Here is a 27022-nt window from a genome sequence, read left to right on the forward strand (position 1 = left end):
TAGTCTCTCACTTCCCTTTTTATTTTTCCTCTAAGACCTGCAAAAAGCAGTACCAGGGAGGGAACCCGCCCTCCGGCCCCTGGAAGGGGCTTACCCCCCAAAACCCCATCCAAGACACAGCGAGCACCTCAGGCCCCTTTCCCCTGAGGGGAAGGTTGTTTCATACACACACGCCCACACACGCACACGCACACACGTACACACGCACGCTCTGGGCATTGCATAGCTGGAACCCTAGGGGTAGCCTGTTCGCCTGTTTGTTGATCCCACAAGCCCCTGGGAGGCACCAGGAGGCAGACCCCTAGGATGAAGGCCCAGAGAAAGGGCAGCCCCACATCCTGGTCTCCGCCAGTCTGAGAAGGAAGAAGGCCCAATCCTTCTAGCACAGGGGCTGTCTTCAGTCAATGGAGCATTGCTTTGGGGAAATTTTTTTTTTTTAGGTGTTTTTTTTTTTTTTTCCTTTTAGCAAGTCCCTACAAAAATAGAACTTCTCTTGGTATTTATAAATCCACGGCCCAGCTCTGTGCGTATGTTACAGGTAGAAAAGCCACACGAGGCATTCCCTTTGGTTGCTCAGGCCTGGGCTGCCTGTCGCCCAGGTCCCTTGGCTTCAAGAGGTCTACGCGGTCACCTCAGAGCTGCCAAGCACCTTCTTAGGGCCCCCCCAGTAGGTGGCGCACTCCCTCTGGAGCCGGGCACGGTAGTAGAAGAGGTAGGAAGGTAGCAGGAAGCCCAGGAGCGAGAAGAGCAGGAGACCCAGATTCACCTGGAGGGCAAGGAGAGAGCGAGACAAGAGTCACGTAGGTACGCGTTTTCCCTCATCACCCTCAAGGACCCTCCTCAGCTTCCAACAGAGAGGAGGAGGCAGCCATTTTTGCTCCAGGTCCTGGGCCAGAATGATACACACAGCTAGCGCTGACTGTATTCAGTCACCGTTTCACCAACATCTAACGCTGGACAACCTCGTAAAGTATCATAGCGTGGTCTGAACCCTGGCTAACGCCAGCGCCCACACGAGCTGGTGCCCTCCGGGGAGATACTGGGGAGTCTGGGCTGGTGCCCAAACCAGGGCACCTTCTGAGATGGGACCTTCTGGCCTGGGGACGTTGACGACCAGATCGCATTGAGGCTGGTGAGAAGAGGTTCGCAGGCAGTTAAAGGAGCCGAGGCATGGAGCCGGAGGACGGAAGGCCCAGGACAGTCACCCTCTCACGGGCGTGGCCTCGGTTCACAGCCTGCTCTGGATGACTCCCTGTGCAACTCAGGCACATGGCCTTGACTCCAAGTGCCTGTCAGGGCTGTCACGGCAAAGATGACGTAAGCAGAGTACACGGGGAGCTCAGCACCTCGTGCACATGCCATAAACCGTGACTGTCCTTTCTTCATCACTCCGCTGGGAGAACGGTTATGGGACAGGTGGCCCCACGGGGCAGAGAGAGGACCAGCTCTGGAGAGGCAGGCATGTGTGCGGTGGAAGGAAAAGCCTTCTAACCATACCAGAGGCCGTTGCCCTGTCCTGAGGATGTTGAGCTGAGAGGGTTCAGAGGAACCCCTCTGCAGAGGTGACGAGAGAGAGAGCATCCGCGCCCTGGGTGACACCGGACTGCGTCAGAACTGGGCCACTTCCCCAGGCACCTCGCACTTCTTTCAGAGCCACTCCTGGGCCCAGGGCAAGAGGCGCCGAGTCGGCAGGCTGGGGAATCTGTATTTTCCACACTCTGTGTGGGGCTGTGATGGGCAGCCAGCTTGGGAGCCCCCCGACTAGAGACCTTCCGTCTGAGATACGAGTCAGGGATTCTGTCACATACAAGCCCCCCTCCCAGCCCCCACCTCCTCAGAAGCACCCTGGAAAGGGGGCTCCTGCTCCTCCATGCCACCCCCAGTTCTCACCCAGAAGGGCTCTCCTTTCAAGGGTCCCACCATGGCCATGAAAAGTGGCTGCTGGAGCAGGGCAAACACAGCACTGATGAGGGACTGCAGGCCCGTCAGCGTCCCGAAGTGGTTGGAGGGGAACCTGTCAATGAGACAGGGTGGGGGGGGACAGTCAGGAGGCGCGTGGGGCCCTCTCCCACCCAGCACCCCCCCACCGATCCCCAGGCGCTGCTCTCTGTGAGGCAGGCGGGGTGGAACGGAAGAGCCTTAGTGACATCAGGGCCACTAAGCTGACTTCTGACACCTACTATCTCTGTGACAATAGCAAGTAATCCAACCTCTCCTCGACCCACTTCCTCCACTAATAACCCAGATAGTGCTGACCTCACTGGGCTGCTCATTTACTCTTTTGACAAGTATTCACCGCGCTCTCATGTGAAGGTGCAGGGACGTTCAACATTGAACGGAACAGAGAGTCCCGCCCTCGTAGAGGGGGCTTTCTGGTGGGGCAGGTGGCAGTTGGACAAGGAGCAGGGTAAATGCCTAGAGCGTAGGCTGGTGATAAGAGCTAAGGAGAGAAATAAGGCAGAGAGAGCTGGTGTCAAGGGGTTACCACCAGATGGCCAGCAGAGGCCTCATTGACACGAGGACTACTGAGTCAGGACCTGGGGAAGGTAAGATAGTTGTGAGCCTTGCAGATATCTGGACAGAGAATGTTCCATGAAGAGGGGACAGCAAGTGCCAACACCCTGAGTAGGGAACACACTGGGGGTTTCTGAGGCATGACACAGCCACAGTGGCCACAGTGGAGGGAGTGAGGTGGGGAGGGAAGGAAGAGAGCAGAGGGGGTCCTGGGGGCTGGACCTTGGAGGGCCTGTTCAGTCATAACAAAGCCTCTGGCTTTTTCTCAGAGTGTGGCAGGAAGCCACGGAGTGACAGGAAAAGAATTATGTCCCAACAAGTGTCTCCAGCCCCTGTGTTAAAAATAGGCCAAGAGAGGCGAGGGCAGGTGCCGGGGAGCCCGTGGGGAGCTGCTGCACTCAGCCGGGGCAAAGGGGTGGCGGTGGGGACCCGGAGAGGGTTGCATTTGGGGTCTGTGGACGGGGAGCTGGCAGGACTGCCGGGGACTGGACGTGGAGTGTGAGGAAAGGAAGAATCAAGGGTGACTCCGAGGCTCTGGCTGGAGCCGGTGAAGGAGACGGGGCTGTCCTCTGCTGACACCGCACAGGCATCCTGCACCTTGCCTGCCCCTGAGGAAGCACCTGATAACGGTGACGACTCTGTCACCACGCACACCGGAGTCACTCAGCAGTGCCGGCAGTGGAAACCAGAGGGCGAGGGGAAAGGGAACTGGGGGCTGCCCCAGATGGAGCAGGAGAGTTATAAGGCAGGCAAGTCTGGAGATTTCTACAGGGCTGACGGGAGAGAGAGGAGAGCGGACAGAGGACCAAAGTATCATCAAACCGAGAATTTCGGCTTCCTCTCAGGCAGGACCTCCTGGCGCTAGAGCCAGCTGGCGGTGGGCCAGGCTGCCTTTGATAGAGGTGGGGGGTGGGGGCCCACCGCCAGAGGGGCTCTGAGAGGGCGGCCCCCCAGACGGCCTCTTAGCCTCCCACTGACTGTGAGATGTCAGCACTCCAGGGAGGCAGTGGGCGGGGCGGGGCATGAAGGGGTGTCCGGGCCCTTACGACTCTGCTCTGAGATTCTCTGGTTATGGGAGGAAAGCTCTGGAAGGCAGCTCAGCACGGGCCTACTCACACTGCAGCGTAGAGGCTGCCACAGGCTGAGTGGTAGAAACCCCGAACCATGGTGTGCAGGACGAAGGTCACAAACTGAAACCAAAAAGAGAGAGAGGGAAGAAGTGAAGAGCAGGTGTGGAGGCGGGAGGAAGGATGGGTAACTGAGCCCCTGACAACCCCGGAATGAGAACCGTGCTTCCTAGAAGGCAGGCGCTGGCTGCACTGTCCCCTCGGAGGGGTCCTGGGGGGCGGGGGAGGATGGAAGTCGGTACCTGGAGGTGTAAGTTGCTGATAAGGCAGGTGATGCCAAACCCCACCAGCAGGAAGTTGGTCAGGGTGAAGGCGTTGATGGCATTGGTGAGCTTCTGAATCTTGCGGTAGCGAGGTCTGGCAGACTTGGTGGCCACACCATCCCTGAGGAGGACGGGATGTCACTGGCTGCTGCCTCCCCCTCCCCAGCAGCACCTTGGTTCTCGGGCTGGTCTCACCTCTCCTGCTGTGCCTTTGACGTGAGGGCGGCATTTCTCTAGCCCTGTGTTTCTCGAAGTGTGGCTCCCCACACTTGCAGATTCCGGGTTCCCAACCCCCAGAATCTCAGGGGTGGGGCCCAGGGATCTGCATTTTGACGAATAGCCCAGGTATGTGTCACGCACACTGAAGTCTGAGACTCAAGGATGGGAAAGAAGGTGGAGAACTGGGAGCTCTCACACCATCTCCCTTTGGAAGCCCCTACAAAAGCGTCCCTGCCCATCAGCGTGGACACAAGGAGATGCTACTCTGGGGGACAGCAGCTTGGCCCCTGACTGTCCAGCAAGCCCCACTCTGGCACCATTAAGGGCTCTGAGGGTTGCCCCAGGGGAGAGGTCAGTAGGCTGGGATGAGGACAGGCTGCCCATCTATCCTAGACAGATGGCCCTGGCTTCAGGAGGCTGGGTGCCAGGGCTGGGCCACTAATGCTCGGGAGGGAAGCCCCTAGATTGTTTCTTAGACACCTTCCCTCCTATCCTTTCAGGACAAACACAAAAAGAACACACGCAGTCAGGAAGCCCCAGTTCAAGACCCAACAGTGGTCTCCAGCCAACAAGATGGGCCTCAATGAGCCCCACCTCTGGCTAGCCACACCCTGTGTCGTCCCCTCCCACACCGGACCGGTGACTCTGTGTGACCGACAGGACACGACGGAAGCAATGCTATGTCACTTGTGGGATTTCTCTGTGAAGGACACCGAGGCGTCTGTCTTGTTCTCCCTCCCTTAGGCCCCTGGCTCTCGGGGAAGCCAGCTGCCCTGTGGTGAGCAGCCCTATGGAGAGACCCGGGTGGGGAGGAGCCGAATCTTCTGCCAACAGCCATGTGAGTGAGCTCAGTAATATATTCCCCCACCCTGGTCAACACCCCAGATATCTGTAGCCTTCGACAACAGCTGGACTGCAGACCCTGCTATGGTCTGAATGGCTGTGTCCCCCCAAAATTCGTATGCTGAAATCCTAATGCCCAACGTGATGATATTAGGAGGTGGGGCTCTGTGGGGTGACTAGGTCATGAGGGCAGAGCCCTCATCATGGATTAGTGCCCTTATAAAGGAGGCCCCACAGAGTCCCTATTCCTTAGGTCATGTGAGGACACAGGGAGAAGTCTGCCACCCAGAAGAGGGCCCTCAACCACTGGCTCCCTGATCTGAGACTTCAGCTTCTAGAACTGTGAGAACTAAATTTCTATTGTTTTTAAACTACCCAGTGCGTGGTGTTTTGTTATACCAGCCCAAGCGGACTCAGACAGACGCTGAGCCAGAACCACCCAGCTAAGTCATTCCCAGATCCCTGACTCAGAAACTAAACGAGACAATAAATGTTAGCTGTTTAAAGATGCCGAGCTTTGGGGTAATCTGTGATACAACAGTCGATATCCGATACACCGACTCTCTCTTTCTAGCCATAAGAAGGCTGTAGGGTGTACCCTTTACAACATGGGCTCTAGAACCTGCTACTAAAAGCTGTGTGATAGGGGCGCCTGGGTGGTTCAGTCGGTTAAATGGCCAATGCTTGGTTTCAGCTCAGGTCACCATCTTTGGGTCCTGGGATTGAGCCCCATGTTGGGCTCCCTGCTTGAGTCTTTTTGAGATTCTCTCTCTCTGTCCCCCTCTCTGCTTGGGCCCTCTCTCTCTCTCTCTCAATAAATAAATAAAAATAAAGATTTTATTTATTTATTTGAGAGAGAGCACCTGTGAGCACAAGTGGGGGGAGGGGCAGAGGGAGAGAGAAAAGCAGACTCCCTGCTGAGCAGGGAGCCCCCGGGCTTGACCCCAGGACCCTGAGATCACAACCTAAGCCGAAAACAAGAGTCAGATGCTTAACCAACGGGGCCACCCGGGTGCCCCAATAAATAAAAATCTTTAAAAAAATGAAATGAAATAAAATAAGTAAAATAAAATAAAAGCTGTGTGATCTTGGGTAAGTTACTTCACCTTTCTGTGTCTCAGCGTCCTCATCTGTGAAATGAGGACACCATACCTACCTCAGACAGCTGTCGCAGGACTCAACAGGACAATGCAAGGTGCCTCATGCACAGTCAACACTTGAGGTGAGCTACACTTATTATCAAGCAAGCCGTGCACCCCCCCGCCCTCAGTTTCCTCATCTGTAAAATGGGGAGAGGCTCCTGCTCTCCCAGCGCTCTGGGGACAATGAAATGAGATGCTGGATACGAAAGCGCAGAGAAAGTGGCCATCCTTGTGCCGGTCACCTGGCGTCTCCGAGGGCGGTGCCCTCACTGGGGGCATCCACACAGTCCTTGATCCGCCAGTCCATGACGTAGCCGATGAGAGGGCAGGTGAGAAGGCACAACAGCTGCATGGCCCCGAAGATGGAGGAGTAGAACCCAACTGGGCAGGACGGGGAGAGAAGTGGAGTCAGGGGCCGGCATGAGGGATGCCAGCAGCCGGGTGGGCACTGTTACCCACTTCCGGTGTAGGAGAGTGGGTGCCAGCATAGCCTCCCCCTGACCCCAGATTCTTCCATGCCCCGAACGCCCAGAGCTCCGAGGGTGGGCAGCGGTGGGGCGGGTGTGGGCCAGGGCCCCGATTTTCATCCCCCTACCTGTCTCTGCCGCCTTTTTTCTCAGGATGTCCATCTCTGATGGGGGGTGGGGAGAGAAGCCAGAGTGAGAGGAGCTCAGCAGGGGGACCCTCCTGTGCCCCCAGCCCCAGCGGGCTCGGCAGCACCTCACCGTGCTCCTGGCCCCCCGTCACGAGGTACTCCAGCATCTTGTTCATGGCCGCCATGTAGAAGATGACCCGCAACTGGGTCATGCCCATGGTGAGGAGGCTCCACAGGAAGATGGGGGAGCAGAGGCTCTGGCGGAAGGGGACGGACTCTGGGGAGACAGCAGAGGGCGCCCCTGAGCCTCCCGATCTTGCATTTCCCTCTGGGTGTCCCAGCAGATGTGGTTCCAGAGGGGCTCTGACACTCACTGTGTGACACTGGAGGGACTGGTTTCTTCAAAAATGACTGTTCAGACTCACCGGCCTCCAGGTTCTTGCCCAGGTTTATAATGATTGCAATAGAACATTTTCAGGTGGGCTCTGGATGCCCACGCTGGTGTAGTAAGGGTAACTCTAGCTACTACTTATTAAGCGCTTACGACGTGCTGCACACTCGACACATATCGTCCCATTTACTCAAGGAGTAAATGTACCTGCCTTTGGTACATTCTACGGCTGAGGAAACTGAGGCCCAGAGCTCAATGGCTTGCTCAAGCTCTCGGGGCTGGAAGCGGCAGGTTGCCTGCCTCATCCTGCCGCGAGGGGCCAGCAGTGGGGGTAACACCCTCACACCGGCACACCCTTGTGCCCCTGCCAGAGCTTCCCCGTCCGTGAACCATTTAATCCTCACGATTCACTTCCCTGTTCAGCCGGTGTTATTCCTGCGAGTTTAAGAGATAAGGCAAGCCAGAGCAGGGCTACAGGATCTCCCCGTGGCCTGCAGTGGGGGAGCCAGACTCAAACCCCCATCTCTTGACTCCAAGGCGGGTGCACCTTCCCCTAATCTGGGAACTGACCACTCGGGAAGCGGCCCAGGCAGGTGGCTGCTGCTCCTCTTCCAACCAGCAGGGGGAGCCAGCCAGCCGGGCGCTGGCGGGTCTAGCCTGGCAGCTGGCGGACCAAGCAGTACGTGAAGCCGTGAAGCCGTCTGCTCAGAGGGCTGCAGAGCCTTGATGAAACCAACCGCCCCACAGGCCTGGAGAGCCTGCCCCCTTCTGGAAGCTCCTCCCTCCCTCCTTCGCCCAGAAATCCAGCAGACTAGCCCTGAGTCTGCGCTTGCAGAATTCTCTGAGCTCTGCTTTCTCCCCATTCTGTAAAAGGGGAGCAGGCCCCACCTACGCCATGGGGTGTGGAGAGAACACAAGAGGAAGAGAAGGAGCGTTTAGGATGAGGGCTCACAGAGCATGAGGACCCACCCTCTCTGTCCCCCAGGGCCGGCCCCTTGAGCAGACACTCACTCTCAGGACGGCTTTCTGAGGCACCACGCACATCCTGGGATGAGATGAAGACGTCAGCTCCCTCCTCCAGGCTGGGGGCCTTCTGGCTCAGCCGCTGGCCCACGATGGTCACGTGGGTGTAGAAGCGGTCGCCTGTCACCTTGTGATCAAGGGCCAACCCGCTGAGCTTGATCTTCTTCCTGCCGGCGGCCGGGCCAGGGCATGTGGGAACCAGCGATGCAGGGCCCACCCTCAACAGCCAGCCTCTCAGGGTCTGGCCCAGTTGGGCCCAGGGGTGCTGGGGCCCCCTTGACCTAGCACTGACGGACCTGCCCCCTGCGTCCGTCACTCAGAGCCTGGGCCAGGGACCAGCTTAGCACCCGGTAATGAAGGCTGGGTGCATCGTGAGGCAACTTGGGCTGTTGCCATGGAGGCAGCATTAAGAATTCAGACTCCAGAGTCCGAGAGCCTGGTTCCAAGCTTTCCCTCGCCCCTCTTCAGTGGTGCGACCTTAGGAAAGTCACTTTATTCCCTGAGCCTGTTATTAATGGAGCTAATAACAGAAGCCATCATAGGACTGTTGAGAATGGTCCGAGAGCCATGGCAGTAGACACTAGATAAACATCAGCTTTTGACTGACACCGGCGCGCCCTTCTGGAGCATCACCCCGCCCACGCTGAACTGCTGGGGGCTGGGGAAAAGTCGGCATTTAGCTTGCCCCATAAAGGCTGGGGTATTGGAGTCTTTGTGTTTCCCTCCTGGGACCCTGCAGCACGAGGCACTCTTTCTAGGGTCCCTCCTTCTCTGATCCCACCCTCCAGACTCAGAAAGGATATTAACAGTGCCAGTCACCCTGTTCTGACCGCCTGTTATGGGCCATGTCTATTCAAACACTTGTGGGTGGGGAGGATCAAACACTTGTGGGTGGGGTGGATCAAGCCCATTGTACAGATGAGAAAGCAGAGGCCATCTGCAAATGCAGGTCTCTCTGACGCCAAAGCTGATTCTGTGCCTTGCACTACCACTGCCGCCATTGCCCCCCACCCCCACCCCCAGCCTGCCCATCTCTCCCTTCACAGCCACTCACGTGTAGTTGACTTCCTCAGGAGCAGGAAAGGCTTCGCCGGGCCAGTTGAGGGCACAGTTCAGAAAGATGAGACAGGCCAGGCCGGACCAGGTGAACATGATGACCATGAAGGACACGCCAGCGTCGTAGATCAGCTGTGGAAGGAGAGGGAAGGCCCATGGGGGTGGCCGCCTGGCCCAACCTCTTCCTGCCCAAGGCAGAGCCCAGGCCCCCGTGGCCCGAGACAAGGTTTCTTCTACCCCATTCCTTGTGCCTAATTTGCGGATGGGGAAGCTGAGGCCAGAAGTGAAGAGTCAGACCCAGAAGACCCACCATCCTCTTCCTTTTTCACCCCAGCCCCCTAACGAGGTGTGAAACAGTTCCCACAGGGAGCTGAAGTTGCTGGCCACAAGCACAAAAGGTCTTTGAAATCTCAATCACTATCTAAAAAAGGCACACAGATCTGCCTAAGAGTCCGCATGCATGTTGGCTTTCACACGAAAATGCCATTTCATTTTATGTACAAAAGAGAAAAATCAATGTTCTAGGTTTCCCAGGCCTGTGTTTATCTTGCCCCTTCCTGGCACGTTCCCTGAGGGAAAGACAAACCCAAGAAGAGAAGGCTTATCTCTCCTTTCACAGGTGTTCCCAGGTACGACAACTGTGTGTGTGTGTGTGTGTGCGCGCGCGCGCGCGCGAGCACGTGTGCAAGGGCTCTGCCCAAGGCCTCCCCACCCCAGGACAAGTGGTTCTGAATTGATTGGGATTCTGTGCCAATAGGGAAGCCAGGTACATACAGATGGTGTCCCTCCCCTTGTCCTCCCTGCCTGGGATGACTGACATTTGCCATCCACCCCCCCACCCCCCAGCTGGGGTCTGGCTCAGAGCTCCAGTGCTCCCTGGGAACATTTCTGCTCCTCCTCAGCCTGGGGCCTGGAGGCTCTTTCCTCCGTGGGGACAGGACAGAGCCTCAAAGAGAAGGGGGAACCTGCCACCCTCCATGCCTGGTGCTACCAGAACGCTGATGGGCACCCCCACCACGGTGCTCTCAAACTCCTTCCGGGATGCCGGCCAAGTGCCTTCTAAACTAACAAACGTGACTTCCCCAGGCGGAACAAGAAGGGCGAGCGATGGCCCAGGTGAAATCGTGCCTTGATGTCTTTGATATCAGAGGAAGAAATGAGGCCCCCAGCTAGAAATCAGGCCTTCTGGTTCTGGTTCCACCAGGCAGACCTGCCCAGGCTCCAGCGCGGTGTGGACTACATTCAGGACCCTGGACCCAAAGCAACCAGTCTCTCCAGGGCAGGAGAAGGAGAGTGGCTGGAAAGGCTGCTTGAGGCCAGAGAGGTCAAGGCAATTGAATTCATTCGTGGGGGTTGGACTTGATTCTGTCAGTGAAGCAGGGCAGGTGTGTGAGCCAGGCTGCCAACTAAGATCATTCTAGAAGTCCTGTGAATGACACACTAGAGGGGGAAGGTCAGAGGCACCGAGACCATCTAGGAAGGCTTGAGCGTGCCCAGGAGAGAGGGCGGAGGCCTGGCTTCGGACAGAGGAAAGGAGGCAAAGCAGGGAGGTCAGACCTGCGGGTCAGAGGCAATGACCGGGTTCTTCCCAGGACGCTTCAGTGCCTTGCCCCATTGTGGTGGGGACCGACCTCGGACCGGCAACAACAGGATCCTCAGACACGCCAGCCACTACTCACCCAGCCCCACCCAGTTTCTGCGTTGAGGCAAAAAGAAAACCCAAGTGACCTCATGCCCCCCACCCCAAACAGTCCCCATACCTTGATTCCCGGGAACGTGATGGCAGAAGAAGCGTAGGAGCCAATCATGAGAGCCATGAACGTGGACCGCAGGTTCCCAAACATGTTGGGCAGCTGAGGCAGGGAAGCAGCACCGGTGAGCCGGGGGACCCGGACGGCTGCCCAGGGCGCCCCTTGCCCACCCCCATGCAGTAAAGCCCGGATGCATCCAGCCGCGCAGCCCTCCAAGTGAGCTCCAGGAACACTAGCTCCAGGAGATGCAACAGAAAAGTAGGAAGACAAAATCCCAGTCGGAAACTAGCCAACACCCTCCTAGAGATGCCCAATGCACTTTAACATCTGAAAGGTTGCGAGACGTGCCCTCAAAGAAAAAAACTGGTCAATTTTGCTTAACTCTCCGGGTTTCCCAAGTTAGTTGTTTATGGAGCCCTTCTATTGGGTGACGCCTCTTAATCACCCATGCAATGGGTGTTTAAGAAAAACTGATCTAGTGCAACCCATTTGACAGATAAGAAAACTGAGGCCCAGAGAGGGAGAGAAATGAACTCCAGTTCACAGAGCTCGTTGATGACTTTCTCCCCTGTTCTGGGGATCCTTGCTCTCTTCCAGGCCTCAAGGCTGTGACCTGGCTGGCTCTGGACCTAATTCTCCTGGTGACGCCAAATGCCCCAGTCTGCTGAGCCAGGACAAGTCATGGGAGGTGCCAGGGAGGTAAGGGTGGAACTAAAGGAACTAAAGTGGCAGGCCAGGTGTCCAGGAGAGGTGGCTCTGACGTGCAGAGCAGGCCCAGAATTCCCACCAGTAGAGAACTGATCAAACGTTCTGCTCACTGGCCCGAGCCAAGCCCTCTGGCGAGGAGAAAGCAAAGTCATGCTGCCCTTTGCGTACACCCCGATCTGGCCCCACCATCCTCCCCAGGTCCACAGATCCCATGGCTGGGAAGGGCCTTAGATGCCATACCAAACTTCAACCCTCTCTACAGAGGGGGTAACCCATGCCAAGAAGGGAACCTCAAATACCTTGAGGAAGGAAGATAGTAAACACGGAGAACGGAGTCCTCCACCAACTTCCAAGCGGCTATGAAAAGGGGGCTGGGACCAGGCTGATCCTCACTGGGGCAGAGGCTTCCCTGACACCCAGTTATCTGCAAGGCACGCCGCCAAGGACCCGGGGGAAAGTGCCAGGGCCGGAGAGCGCCCCCCGCCCCAGGGTCCCCGGGCGTTGTCTCCGCCCATCAAGGCGCGCCCGGGGCACGGCGGGAAGCCGACCTGGCTAACCCAAGCTGCGGGGCTGGGCAGCACTGGATGTCCCGGCTCAGGTCTGTCCTGGCGGGCTAGGGCAGAGGCCCGGGGCGGGGGCGGGGCGGGCGCCGGGCCCTGCCATTGGCTCGAGATTACTGGCGGCGGGGCAGGGGGAGGAGCGGCGGGGCGGTGGGCAGAGGCCCCTGGGCGGGCCAGAGCAGGGTCCGAGGTTGGGTGCCTGCGCAGCGCGGGGCTGGGCACGGGAGGGAAGGGATCCAGGGCCTGAGCCAAGCCGCACAGCGCGGAGAAGGGGCTGCGCAGGGGGGCGGGGAGGCAGGGATCCGCTTCCTTGGAGAGTTGTGAAATGTCCCAGGCAGGAATTAAAGGCGGCTGCTGGGTGAGGTGAAATTCAGCCAAAAACACCCAGTTTGGCGGTCAGGACGGGTCAGGGATAAACAGCCTGAGCCTGGTCCAGCCAGGAACCCCTCCCCCACCACACACTCAGAGGCCTTTAACCCTTACACTCACTACCATCCATAAACATACACACTTCAGAGCAACACACGTAAGAGGTCGAGTCACGCGAAAAAGCTGTCTCTGTAGGTCCGGCCCGGTCCAGCGCCGGCAACTTCACACCGTTTCACCTAACACACTCACAAATACACTGGCGGAAACGCGCCCTTCCCCAACGAGAGCATCACACAATACACAACGTGGCGAACACACACACCAGCTGCTCCTCCCCTGTCACTATCTATCACGACACCCAGTTTTATTTTCTTTCCAGCACTTACGAATACTGACATAATTAATGAGTTTATTTGTTTGGGGGCGGGGGGGGTTGCCTGTTCCCTCAGCGCCCCCAAACAGAAGCTCCAGGAAGGTGAGGAAGTTGGCAGTCTGTTTGTGCTGTGGCTGCAGTGCCTAGAACGGTGGCCGGCAGACATTTCGTGCTCCGGACACACGCAGCCCAACATCCACACTCACACTCTGTCACGCCCCCACATGCACAGCCTCACACCCACCCTTAGCTGCAGCCTACACACTTCCAGACATGCACATGCCCCCCCACCCCCTCTCCCCCTCACTCACCTCTACCCCCACCCCACTCCTGGGTGCCCTGTTGCCAAGTGGGGCCTGTCACACTCACCGTGAGTGAAGAGAACGTTAGGCAGATGCCACCAAAGCCATTCAGGGACAGCGCCAGGAATATCAACGGAGACAGAACTGGGAAGGGGAGAGGGATGGGTGAGGGCATCTGGGGAGCCGTGGGAGGCCAAGGAAGGGGCTGGAGGCAGAAGATCCCCCTGCACCCCACCCATTTTCTTCTGGGTGCACGAGAGGCCAAACAGCTCACCTCTGGTGTCCCGAGAGGCCAGGGCCATGAGGGCGCAGGACGCAGCGAAGCTGGCGCTGTGGAGACCCAGGGAAGGCGGGGGAGTTGCCCGTGAGCGCTCCGAGCCTCCCCTCCCCCTGCAGTGGCAGCCCCTGCCTTCTGGCCCCCCACACCCAGGCCGCCTCACCTGCCGACCAGCCGCGTGGGCCGGGGCCCGAAGCGGTCCATGAGGATCCCCAGCGGCAGGGTGGTGGCGCTGAGCACAAAGGAGCCGATGGTGAAGCCCAGGTTGAGCATCTCTTCCTGGCCGTCACAGCTCAGCCACTTGCGCTGCTCTTCCTGTGTGACGTTGGTGGTGTTCTCAGCTGAGGGGACAAGGGCGGGCTCAGCACGGGGGCAGGAGCCCCCAGGCAGGATGCGGAACAGAAGGGCTGGGGGTCGGGGCTCCTGAGTTCAAATCCCATGCTTGTGACTTCCTGCCAACCTGGCGACTTTGCGGGGGGCCCAAAGTCCTATCTACTCTGCCGAGGACTCGTCCTCCAGGTAAAGTGCCAACCTGGAGTCATGACCAGTCAATGGTGGGGGAAGGAGGGCGATTCTCTTCACTCAGTGCTCACTGAGTCACGAGGTGGGGCTACTCCCTGCCCCCTGTTTGTTGCCTAGGCATCACGGCCAAGGCTGCACTCGGGCTGCACCTGCAGGGCAGACCAACCAGGGTCTGAATTCCCACCACCGTCCCTACGCACTGGGCAACCTCGAACAAGTCACTGCCTCTCTCTGAGCCACAGGCCCCTAGCCTGTGAAAGGGAGCAGAGGAGGCCTCACCCACGGGTTCCTCAGGGGAGTCAGCTGGGGCCTGGCCCAGAGAAGGTTCTCCGGAAACAGCTGACATGGGTGGGTGGTGGCCCTCCAGGGGGTCACGATGTGGCCAGCCTCTTCTCTGGGTGCTGGGGATCCCACAGTGAATAAAAACGGAAGCTCTCCTCTCATGGGGCTTATATTAGATACCAAACAAGTAAACAAACGGACACTGATTTAAAGAGTGACAGGTGCTGTTGGGGCGCCTGGCTGATTCAGTCAGTAGAGCATGTGACTCGATCTCGGGGTTGTGAGTTCAAGCCCCACGTTGGGCGTTGGGCTTAGGGCTTATGTTTAAAAAAAGAAAGAAAGTTGGGGCGCCTGGGTGGCACAACGGTTAGGCGTCTGCCTTTGGCTCAGGGCGTGATCCCGGCGTTGTGGGATCGAGCCCCACATCAGGCTCCTCCGCTATGAGCCTGCTTCTTCCTCTCCCACTCCCCCTGCTTGTGTTCCCTCTCTCGCTGGCTGTCTCTATGTCTGTCAAATAAATAAATAAAATCTTTAAAAAAAAATAAGAAAGAAAGAAAGAAAGGTAAAAAGTGACAGGTGCTGTGAAGAGAACAAAACAGGAGGACGAGAGGATGCCTGAATGCTGGGGGAAGGGAGCAGCACCGGCCCTGGGTGGGGACAATGACTCGACTTCAGATACCCGAAGGGCACGCGGGCCTCAGAGGGGTGCAGGGACCTGTGTGTTAAGATAAAAAACAGGAGGAAGTTTCAGATCCTAAGTGCTGGCAAACCAGGGGAGGAGGCACCCCGGGCCCTGGGGAGCCGGCCACAGTACCAGGTGCCCGGGATGCCGGGGGACAGTGCTCAGACCAGAGGGAGAAGCAGTGGGGGGGTTCAGACCACAGCTTTTGGGGTTCAGGCTAGCCCCATAATGTCAATCACTGTTCACAATCACTGTTCATTTCTCCAGCAGGTTCGTCTGCTCTGCCTTTATTCAGTCTCCGGGCATTTTGGAAACATCTACTGTATGCCAGGCACAGTGTTGGGGCAGTGAGCACAGTGGGAAGAAATGCAAAGATCCTTCAGGCTGGAGGTTGCAAACAGGTGACCAGCAGTGGCCCACACATGTGTTTTGCTTGCCGTGCAAATTATAATCGGGTGCAGTTTAAAATCAGGAGTTATGGGGTGCCTGGGTGGCTCAGTCGTTAAGCATCTGCCTTCGGCTCAGGTCATGATCCCAGGGTCCTGGGATCAAGTCAGGCATGGGGCTCCCTGCTTCTTCCTCTCCCACTCCCCCTGCTTGCGTTCCCTCTCTCGCTGTGTCTGTCTCTGTCAAATAAATAAAATCTTTAAAAAATAATAAAATAAATTAAAAAAATAAAATCAGGAGTTATCCCCAAACAATCTGGCTTCTCTTTATGAAGCCAGAAGATCTGATCGTTGCTGGGCTGAGTGGAGGTCACCCCTTCCCGCCACGGCTTGCCCTCTCCAGGCCACCCACAACTTCACCTCTCCTGTAGCTCCCAGACATTTGCCATCTTACACCTGCCCTGCTTTATTGTGATTATTAAATTCTGATCATTAATTAGTTATTATGACCTGCCTGGCCCCTGTTGGCATCCAAGTGTGCGGCCCCTGAATTAGACACTGGCTCTTCTCCGTCCTTCACCATCAAATGGCACCTGCCCTCATACCGTCCTACTAGCTCTGGATTAATTAACACCTACTTCGTGCCAGGCTTTCTCATATGGTATCTCATCCGATCCTCACAACCTCCCTGCAAAGCGAGCCCGACGATCCCCATTTTACAGACAACGAGGCTCTGGGAAGCCCGGCAAGTCCCAGCCACGCCGTTTCTTACAGGCAGGCCTCCATTCGGACTCAAGACAGTCTCCAAGGCCAGCACTCTTCCATCCCCCACAGGACCCCTCAGTCCTGAACGCAGCTTCCCAAGCCTGTGCTGGCCCTGGCGAGGAGAGGTGTTCCTCTGTCCGGCGAGCATGCCAGCCCCGTGGACGGCTAATGATCAAGGTCGCTTAGTGCATCAGTATGTCTGGTTTATCAATCAGCCTCTTGTGAGCCTGGCTGATGTGAGCTAGCTCCTGAGGCCTGATCACTCTGAGAGTTGCCGAAAGCCAGGCTTCTTGGATAAAGCCAGCCCAAGCTGCAAAGACTCCTTCGAACTCTATCCATGCCAATTACAACAGAAGAGGCCGTCGAAATCCACCGGCCCCACTTGTATAGACAAGTAAAGTGAGGCATGGGGTGGGACAGGGAAAATGTATTGAGTTAGGGGCAGAGCTGAAGCCTTAGGAAAAAATGTGTTTCCCAGACTGTGGCATGCATAGCATGGGGGTGCTCAAGATGGGCTGGAGTACAGAGGGTGGATTTTGATGTTTCATAGCTATTAGTCACTTCAATATGCATCAGAAACACACATACATACACGCATACACATGTGCGTGTATTGGAAAAATGTCTGCATGTATATGTGTGTACATTAGAAACATGCATATGCTTTCCAGTATATTCACATATGTATGTGTGTCTATGTATGTGTTTCCGATATATATAGATACATATTTGTGTAGGTATTAAGCACATATATGTGTGTCGTGTGTGTGTATATGTGTGGGTAAGGACAATCAAACCCAAGATTCCAAGGATATTACACTTCAAAATTAGGCTAGTTTTTTTTAAATGGATTGGTTTAAAAGGAAGCATTAAGTAAATAGTACCTGTGACACAGAAAAGGTAAAATCATGAGGGTGAACTACAAGCGACCAGGTCTGTGAAGCACTGGAGGCAGGATCATGGTTAAACACTCCCCCTCTAGCGCCAGGCAGAGCACATTCAAATCCTGGCTTCACCGGCTGTGCTGCGGAAACTCTGAGACTCTGTTAGCCCATCTGGGAAGTGGGGATAGTGGTGGGGCGCAAACCCCTCAGAGGCTGGCTGGCCTGAGGATTGCCGCACGCAAACACCCACAGAATGATCCCATTTACCTAGTTTCCCAGGTCGGCGGGTCCCTCCTCACACCCTGATGCTTCACTTTCCTGCAGTCGATGGTCACATTCTCCGAAACACCGGTAGGATCGGGCTCTCGCTGCTCGTCTCATCTACGCAGGACCACCCCCAGTGAACCCAAAGCTAAAGGAGGTTGGAGATGTCTACACTTTTCCCGTGAGGACCAGGAGACAGATTGTAGAGTCAGATCTGGGGTTGAATCCTCATTCCGCTCCTTAGTAGCTGTGTGACCTCAAGCAAGTTGCTTAGCCTCTCTGAGCTTCGGGTTTCTCCTCCACAAAATGTGTTAACAATAATATCTAGATCACAGATCTGCTGTGAGGACTGAAGACCTAACTAGCAAACAGTAAAGGCCTGATGAACTTTAGGTGCTGTTTTATTGTCTTGGCACTTTCGCTGGATACACAATATGTGTTAAATTGAATTGCCCCTGCCTGAATTCTGAGTAACAGAGCCCTCTTCAACTGTGACACCCCTAGAGGTGGTTCGACCACCCACCCCAGGGCACAACTCCAGGGATCCCCCCAAAGACGGGGACCCCAAGGCCGACACTTGTGAACACCTCGATCATGAACTCCACATTTGTTAACCGACATCGCTTGGTCCTCACATCATTGCTCTGCGGGAAGAAGGATGAAGGGCATCCACTCTGTTTTGCAGACTTAGAAGCAGAGATCCAGAGAGGATGGGTGACTTGCCTAAAGTCACACAGCAAATGGCAACAAAACTGGGTCCAGCACGTAATAACGCCCCCCTCCTGTAGTCCACATGCTTGCTCTCATCTCATTTTCACAGCAGTCCCCTGGGGTAGGGATGATTGGTCCCATTTTACATACGGGGTAACTGAGATATTCAGAAAGTGAAGTAAACATCTGAAATAAGCCAAGCGACACAGAGTTGGAAGCCATGCTGCCTGGCTCTTTCCACACACTGTGGGGGGACACATTCCCGGTCTGATTCTGTGTTCTTGTGAATGTGGCTTCAGGAAGCAGAAAACAGGGGCGCCTGGGTGGCTCGGTTAGTAGGGCGTCTGCTTTTCTGCTCAGGTCCCAATCCCGGGGTCCTGGGCTCAGGGCTCCCTGCTCAGCTGGAGAGCCTGCTTCTCCCTCTCCCTCTGCTCCTCCCCCCACTTGTCCTCTCTCACTCTCATGCTCTCTCCTCTCTCTCTCAAAGAAATGAAATAAATTTTTTTTAACGTTTAAAAGAAAGCAGAAAATCAGTGCTTTTGATAGGGCTGCATGACTGAGGCAGAAGAGGGTACAGCACCCCCAATCAGCCTGATGGCTCAGGATTAGGCTGAGTCACTTGAAGGAAGGAGAGCTGGGGAAGAGAGATGTGCTGTGCCTTGCTTTCCACGAGTGGACAAAGACGGTGTGAGAAAGAAGGAGGGTTCGCTCTGGTCACCTCTAGTGAGCCCAGACAACTGGGCTCAGACGCACTCACTTCTGAACAGCCCAACACACCAGCTGAACACCTCACACCACATACAGAACTTACCCCGCGTGGACCCAAGATCTGTAACTATAAAAACTCTTAGAAGAACACATAGGCATAAATCTTGACCGACCATAGGTTGGGCAAGGATTTCTTAAATGTGACACCAGAACACAAACGGCAAAGAAAAGGATAGATTGGACTTCATCAATGTTAAAAAAAACTTCTGTGCTCCCAAGGACACCACAAAGAATGTGAGAAGACCATGGGGGGGGGGAAGCAAAATTTTGCAAATCAAAGATCTCCCGAGGGACTTGTATCTAGACTATAAAGAACTCCCACAACTCAATGATAAAAAAGCAAATAACCCAACTTAAAAATGGCCAAAGGAACTGAACAGACATTTCTCCAAAGAAGATATACCGAGGGCCAAGAAACACACGACAGGATGCTCACCACCGTTAGCCACTAGGGAACTGCAAATCAAAACCGTAAGAAGGTAATACTTGTATCCACTGGAATGGCTACAATAAAAAAAGACAAGCAATCCTCAGCGTGGGCAAGGATGTGGAGACCCTGGAAACCTTTACGCCGCTGGTGGGAACGGAAAATGGCGCAGCCACTGCAAGAAGCAGTCTAGCGGTTTCTCAAAATGTTCAGCGTAGAGTTACTATCCGACCTAGCGATTCTAGTCCTCGGTAAATACCTAAGAGGACGGAAAGCCTATGTCCGCACAAAAATTTGTACGGAAGCGTTTACAGGAGTATTCATAATGGCCATAAAGTGGAAACAAATGCCTATCAGCTCATGAATGGATAAATATGTGGTCGATCCATACAGTGGAGTACTATTCAGCAATGGGAAGAAACCAAGTCCTGACACCAGCTACAACACGGATCAACCCTGAAAACATCAGGCTAAGTGAAAAAAGGCCAGTCACAAAAGACCAGATTATAAGATGCCATTTATGTGAAATACTCAGAACAGCTCCTATCATTGATGGGTAAAATCAGGATACTACAGAGTGCTAGACAAGGGAGGGCTCCTCAAAGCCTCCCATCATTGGGAAGGCCAAATTCTTCAACGGAAGAGCTGAAGAGATTAAAGGGGAGGGGTGGCTGTGTCCTGGTAGCTTGAAGTCCCAGGGAGTGGGGTGTTGGGGGGGAGGTTTACTAAATGGTAACAAGTGCTTTAAAAAAAAATGTTTCTGTCCTAGGTAAACTGAGGCACCGCTAATGGGTATAGGATTACTTTCCGGGGTAAAGAAAATGTCCTAAAATTGATTATGGTAATGGTTGCATAGCTTATTAAATTGTACATTTCAGGGGCGCCTGGGTGGCTCAGTCAGTTAAGCAGCTGCCTTCGGCCTAGGTCATGATTCCAGGGTCTGGGGATCAAGCCCCCGAGTTGGGCTCCCTGCTCAGCGGGGAGTCTGCTTCTCCCCCTCCCTCTGCTCCTCCCCTCTGCTCCTGCTCTCTCGTTCTCGCTCTCTCAAGTAAATAAATAAATAAAATCTTTAAAAAATTTGTCTCCCCCTCCCTCTGCTCCTCCCCTCTGCTCCTGCTCTCTCGTTCTCGCTCTCTCAAGTAAATAAATAAATTCTTTAAAAAATTTATATACTTTAGGGGCGCCTGGGTGGCACAGCGGTTAAGCGTCTGCCTTCGGCTCAGGGCGTGATCCCGGCGTTATGGGATTGAGCCCCACATCAGGCTCCTCTACTATGAGCCTGCTTCTTCCTCTCCCACTCCCCCTGCTTGTGTTCCCTCTCTCGCTGGCTGTCTCTATGTCTGTCAAATAAATAAATAAAATCTTTTAAAAAATAAAATAAAATAAAATAAAAAATTTGTATACTTTAAATGGGTGAATTGTAAGATATACGACTTAGATCTTAATAAAGCTTTCACACGTGTTTTTTAAAAGCACAGGTGGAGGGATGGGCAGTAAAAGGGAAGCAGGAGTTTGGGGGTGATGGAAATATTCTAAATATTGATTGTGGTGGGTGACGGTTCCTGAGGCACACATTTGTCAAGTCTCACCAAATGTGTGATGGAGATTAATCTTCGATAAAGTTGATTACAAAAAACCCCAAACAAACAGGTGGAGTAGGGCAGGAAGGAGCTACAGGATGGGCAGTGGCAAGCGTCAAAAACGCGAGGGGACAAAGAGCAGGACCTCTACAGTCTTCAGGGTAAACAACTCAGAGGGGACCTGGACTCCTCCCCTCCTCTCAGGAGCCTCAGAATTCCTACTTCCTCATTAGGGGCCCCTCACAGGAAGCCAAAGGAATTGAAATAGAAAACACGCTCCCTCCACAATGCCTGGCTTATTAACCTGGTGCAGATGGGTGATTTGAACACCTGGGGCCTCAAAGTCCTAGAAAAGGAAGGGCACAGACCTGTTAAGCGCACCTTGTAGGGGCTCCTTTGTCTTGGTTAGCCTTACAGAAGCTCTGGTTAAAAAAAAAAAAAAAAATCCCTCACCCAGCTAGGTGCAGCAGCTCTCCTAGGGGTTTCCATCTTGCTCTAGCTAGACCTGAGGCTGCCAAAGACTTAGGACTCCGCCGGTCAGTCCTGGGGTCTCAATACCCAACAGGATACCTGGCATTCGGTGAAGACTGGATTAGATAAACGAGGTAGAGTAGGCAGAACGCCACCCATTCTCCAGATGAAGGGTGAAGAGGTCAAGAAGTGGGGCTGTCCAACTCCTGGCCAGTGTTCCGTCTTAAGCAGCCCTGCTTTCTGTCCCCTGGGCCACCTGTTCTTTTCTAACTTCCACCCTGCCCTTCTGCTGCCCCTCCCCCAGCCGGACTTGCCCTTCCTCGGGCATACCTGAGCACATGATGGAATAGAAGCCCTCCTCCTTGAGCATGATCAGCAGGGAGCCCCAGCCCAGGAGCACAGCCGAGAAGAAGAGGTTCTCCAGCACCGCCGTGCAGGCCATCCACCAGCGCCTCCGGTGCGCCTGCTGCAGCGTGGGGGCCATGCTGGCCGCGAGCCTGCACAGGAACACAGCGCTGAGCGAGGGGACCCCCCCCGTGGCCCCCGGGAAGGGTCTCGCATCCTGATGGCTTCCGAGACCCCTCGAGCCAGCCCGGGAAGACCCCAGAGCCCCGGGCTTCCCGGCGGGTGCCGCCAACCTGGCCCTGGGCGCACTGGCAGTGCCAGGGGTTCACGCGGCGCCGGGCTCCCGCCAGGCCACTATCGGAAACAAGGAAGGTCCTGTGCGAATGCAACCTATTCCTGGCGCGCGGCCGGGCTCTTCCCCCCGGGCCAGAACGCGCGGAGCCTGGCTGCCCGCGCCCAAACCCGCACTTCCCCAAGTCCGCAAAGGTCAGCAAGGGGCAGAGCGCGCTCTGAAGACACCGCTGGCCAGTATCCGGCCGCCCGCGCCAGGAAGGACCCCCAGAAGCAAGCAGGAGGAGGAAAGGGAAGTCTGGGGCTCGCCTAAGACCCCCCCCCTTTCCTGCTGCCGGGGTAAGACCACTCCTCTGCTCTGGGGCCGGGCCCCCGCCAGCCCTCCGCCCTCCCCTTTTCCGCACCGGGCGACCCGTGTCCCTGCAGTCTCTCGGTCCCGGCCAACAGCTGCCACGTGGATGGGGACCTAGGGCGGGTCGGGACGCCCCTCACTCGCTCGGCGGGGCGCGGGCCACCACGCGGCGCGCATCCGCGCCAGCCCGCGCTCTCGGGCCAGGCAAGGGGGCTCGCGCTCCGGCAGGAAGTCCCGAGGCCGCTGACTTTATAAGGGCAGTCGTGGCGGATGGGCCAGCGGGCCGGCGGCAGGCGGGTGTGTTTACCAGAGGGAGGGAAGGAGCCCGAGCTCCCCCCGCCGCGGCCGCCGCCACCACCGTGGGAGGAGACGGGACGCGGGCGGCGCGGGGGCGGGGAGCGGCAGGGGGGAGATGGATACCGCCGAGAGGAGAGGGACGGGGAAGGGCAAGAGGGGGAAGGGCAAGAGGGAGGGGCGGAGGACACCAGCTGCGGCTCCCCGGGCCTCAGGGTCCTCATCTGTGAAATGGGGCTCTGGGTTCCCGCGCGCCCGCGGGTCCGTTCAAACTCCGACAAGACTGTTGCTCCAAACTGAGGAAGTGCAGCCGAGCGGGCCGAGAGGAAGAGGGGAGTCCGAGGGGCCCGGAGGGAAGGGGAGGGAGGGACACGCCTGGAGAGACGCTACAGTGCGCCGCGGGGCCCACGGGCTCGGGCAGCGGGTTTTTCTTGGGGACCCCGTGAGTGTCGGTGGGAGCCGGCCCGGGGGGCTCTCAGCGGACCCGCAGCTGGGGATCCCCTACCCACACCCGCTGCTCACCTCTGGTCTGGGGGCAAACGCACCTCCCGCAGCCGCGGACGCGACGCCTTGGGGAGCGCAGCGCCTTCGGGGCGCGTCCACACTCGGCGTCCGCTGTCCCGCCGGCCCGGCTGCGAACCGCACCGGCGCTTGAACTTCTCCGCTCGCCGGGGCCGGGCCGCCTCGGAGACTCAGCGCCGCAGTCTGGTGGTCTTGCCTCCTCTGTCCCCTCGGATGAAGTCGGGGGGCTGGGAACCCGCCGGGCACCCGGGATCCTTGAGGTGGGGCATAGACCAAGTGGATCCACTGAGTTGAGCTTTGTATTTACACTCGTCCCGGGCTGCGCCCCGAGGTAGGGGCGGGGGCTCCCTTTTCTTCCCCTCCCCCTAGGTCGAGTTTCATGCGCACGTGACTCGCCCTCTGGTCCCCAGATACTCTCCCCCGGCACACGCCCCAGCACCTAATATTTCCACCCTCACCCTCACCCCCTCACCCCTACCCTCTCCCTCGGGCCCCCCAGACGAATTGGGCAGCGCCCTTTGTATCTTTGGTCAAAACAGAGAACTACTCAGCCGGAGCGGACTGGCCTCGATGCAAGGGCGGGCTTGGGTGGGGTTTTGAACCGTGCAGTTGGGAGTAGTGTTTTCCAAGAAGCAGAATGACACGGGTTTCCTTGGGGTTAGTCAGCTGGAGGTCTGCATCTGGACTTTGAAAGTGACTGGCCTGAGTTACCTTAGGCAAGCTGCTTAACCTCTCTGAGCCTTGGTTTCCTCCTCTGTAAGTTCAGGTAACTACCTAACGGAGGCGGGAGGTGAAGGATGGAATTGGGGCTTGCGGTGCAGCGCAAATGCTAAGCACAGGACTCGGTAACACAGTAAGTGTTCATTGTTACTGCTATGGGTATTATTATTATTGTTGTTGTTATTATTATTATTATTATTATTTCTGAAGACCTGGTGATAGGATGCTTCCAGACACTTCCGGATTCCTCCCTGAGCCTCAGTTTTCTTCTCTGTAAAATAGAGAGGAGGTGTGGATTAATGAGATGAGGCAAAGGCCAGTCAATACAGATGTGAGCTTAACACAGTGTGTTAAGAGTGAGTGGTGACACCCAGAAAGCTCTGTGGCAATGTCAGCAACGGCCCAGGAAGACCTCAGACACGAGGGGATCCCTGAACAGTTCTAAGCCACCAAGCCAAGAGAGGAACTCGCATTTGCTGAGTGGTACCAAATGCTGGGCCCTTGCCAAACAAAAACTATGAAATCCTCCAAACACCATGAGCTTATCTTAAACCTCACAGCTTTTCGCAGGGGGAGGAGGCTAGCGGCTGGCACCTGGAATGTGATGAGTGGAGGCAGGATGCAAAGTCAGATCTTCTGGCTTTTAAGTGTGGCCCTTTCCAGTCCTCCAGGGCAGGAGGACGAGCAAGAGTAAAGGGTTAGCAGTGAGAGAGGCACAAGGAGCTCTCTCAGGCAGGAGCACGGTGTCAGGCCCTGCTGGTTTCACCTCTTAAAATTCATGACTGGCTCCCAGAAGTTCCAGATCAAGGTCAAACACCTTCGCTTAACACAAGGTGCCCTAGAAGAAGGGTTCTGACCCCAAACAGTCATGGATCCCCTTGAGACTACAATATACAGTGTTATGAGTCCACTCCCTGTGAAAACGCATGTGTGGCCATGAGCACACATACACACATCTCCACATTCCAGTGTCAGGGTTTTGTGGGCCCCTCCATGGGATGGGCTTTAGGGGTCCATGGGCCTATATGGCTTTAATGCTTGCCCTTCTTCATCCCCAACACGTTTCCACATTTTCCGCTTGTGGACTGTCAGCTCCGTGAGGGCGAGGGCCTGGTCTGCTGTGTTCCCTGCTGGATCCCCGGCACCTAGAACGGCCCCTAGCACCCAAGAGGCCCTCAGCAAGCACCTGTGGAATGACGTGTGAAGCCAGCTGGTTTCATACCTCCTTGCCTTTGCACCTGCTCTTCCTTCCTGTGGGCACGACAGATGGCCCTTTTCGTTTCTCATGTACTCCTCCTTCACAACTCACCTCAAGTTTTACCTTTTTCTGTAAGCTGTCTGGTCTCCTAAGCTGGGTTAGGGGCCCTGCCCATGCACTCCCCAAAACACTAGTCTGATCTCCACGGAAGCTCTCACAGTGACCCTGACTCACTGGTTTAGTTGTCTGCCTCCTCCCCGTGAGCTATGAATCTCTTGGGGGCCACAGCCACAGGGTAGGTGCAGGCCTGCCACCTATCCTGGCACCTGGCAGGTAATGAGCCCCTGGTAAACATTTGCTGAATAAATCAAAGGGAGTGGGTGGGACATGAAGTTCATGAGAAAGTAAGCTAGGGTCAGTCTGGAATGACCTTCACAAGGCCGAGGATTTCCAGTGTTGTGAGATGGCCAACAGGAGCTCCTGAATTGTGTTTTGATTGTTTTCTTGTTTTTGTTTTTTTTTTCCTTTTCCTTTCTTTCCTTTCCTTTTCAAGGATGGTGATAGATGTGCTTGAGTTTGCTTAATGAGTGTGCTTAATGAATGGAGAAGGCTATATTGGAAAGGAGAGAGAACTTATGACAGTTTAAAGACCTTAAAGCCACTGTAATAGTTCAGATGGGGAGAAAGCGGGGGGGGGGGGGGGGGGGGGGGGGTGTGAGCGACCTAAGATACACTTCTGCATCAGACTTGATAGGATTTCTCAGCCCCTCCCTGGCCCCAAAATTAATCCCTTCCTAGACTGTCTCCCTGACACCACCCGAATCACATGGGATCTCCTGCTGGCTGCGGCTTGCTTCACAGCTGGGCCCACAGCAGTAACCGCTCCGGAGTCACGCCGCTGGGTCCCGATCCTGGCCCTGCAGCTGACGAGCTGCGCGATTCTGCCCAAGGCCTGTGCTCCCGAGCCTCGCTCTTCCAGCCCACAGAGTGCTGGAAGTAATAGCATCCAGGGCACAGTGTAAGAACTTCTTTCTTCTAGCTAATAAATAGTTATTATAAGCTTTTGCGTGAAGAATGGAAATAAAATGGTGCAGCCACTTTGGAAAAAGAGGCTGGCAGTTCCCCACAGTTAGCATAGAGTTACCACGTGACCCAGCAACTTCGCTTTTAGGAATACACCCCAGAACACTGAGAACAGCCGCAGACACAGAAATTTGGACACAAGCGTTCAGAGCGGTATTATTCACCATGGCCAAAGCGTCCAAGCAACCCAATTGCCCATCAGTTGGTGGATAAACGAAATGTGTGTGTACTGCTCTCCAATGTAATCATATTTGGTCATAGCAAGTCATGCTGCTCCCACATGGAAGACCTTGTAAACATTGCTTGGTGAGAGAAGCCAGACACAGAGGGCCGCACGCTGTATGACTGCACTTACATGAAATGCCCAGAATAGGCAGACCCACTGAGCAGAAGTGGATTCCTGGTTACCAGGACCAGGGAGGGAAAAATGGGAAGTGATGGCTAATGGGAATGAAGTTTCTTCCTGGGGCAATGAAAACGTTGTGTAATTAGACAGGGGTCATGGTTGTACAACTTCATGAATATATTAAAATCCACTGAATTTTACACTTTAAAGTAGTTACTTTTAAGGTTACATTAAAAAATATTTTTTTTCTTAATTTTTAAAAGCAAAAGAAAAGGGGGTGCTGGGCTGGCTCTGATGGTGGGAGCGTGAGACTCTTGATCTTGGTGTTGTGAGTTCGAGCTCCAGGTTCGGTGTAGAGATTACATTAAAAAATAAATAAACATAGGGGCACCTGGGTGGCTCAGTCATTAAGCGTCTGCCTTCGGCTCAGGTCATGATCCCAGCGTTCTGGGATCGAGCCCTGCATCAGGCTCCCTGCTCTGCTGGGAGCCTGCTTCTTCCTCTCCCACTCCCCCTGCTTGTGTTCCCTCTCTTGCTGGCTGTCTCTATCTCTGTCAAATAAATAAATATTAAATAAATATATATATAATTATATCTATCTTTTTTTTTAAAGATT

At 55.4% G+C, this 27022-nt stretch overlaps 1 protein-coding gene and 1 long non-coding RNA gene across 5 annotated transcripts in view; one reads left to right on the plus strand and one right to left on the minus strand.

The window, feature by feature from the left end:
* SLC43A1 (solute carrier family 43 member 1) lies at positions 1 to 23440 on the minus strand. 4 transcript variants are annotated; one of them, XM_019803216.2, is made up of 15 exons: positions 23083 to 23440; positions 21586 to 21752; positions 13677 to 13854; positions 13511 to 13566; positions 13304 to 13380; positions 10934 to 11026; positions 9172 to 9305; positions 8106 to 8284; positions 6834 to 6980; positions 6704 to 6739; positions 6351 to 6489; positions 3884 to 4025; positions 3631 to 3704; positions 1891 to 2014; positions 1 to 766 (listed from the first exon to the last, which is right to left on the minus strand). In XM_019803216.2, the coding sequence occupies exons 2-15, from the start codon at positions 21737 to 21739 to the stop codon at positions 620 to 622; spliced, it is 1680 nt and encodes a 559-aa protein (XP_019658775.1). In that variant the 5' UTR covers positions 21740 to 21752; positions 23083 to 23440; the 3' UTR covers positions 1 to 619. The 4 variants fall into 4 exon arrangements, with proteins under 4 accessions (XP_019658775.1, XP_011227540.1, XP_011227541.1 ...); XM_011229238.3 differs by having other exon boundaries at positions 23060 to 23229; XM_011229239.3 differs by lacking the exon at positions 23083 to 23440 and adding an exon at positions 22296 to 22588.
* The window catches only part of LOC105239069, a 9539-nt gene continuing 4557 nt past the window's right edge, over positions 22041 to 27022 (plus strand). Inside the window, exons 1-2 of the long non-coding RNA XR_004621244.1 lie at positions 22041 to 22230; positions 23826 to 23912. This is a non-coding gene — a long non-coding RNA (uncharacterized LOC105239069). The remainder of the gene's footprint in view (positions 22231 to 23825; positions 23913 to 27022) is intronic.

The sequence above is a fragment of the Ailuropoda melanoleuca genome, chromosome 16, assembly GCF_002007445.2.
Source record: "Ailuropoda melanoleuca isolate Jingjing chromosome 16, ASM200744v2, whole genome shotgun sequence".
Lineage (NCBI taxonomy): Eukaryota > Metazoa > Chordata > Mammalia > Carnivora > Ursidae > Ailuropoda > Ailuropoda melanoleuca.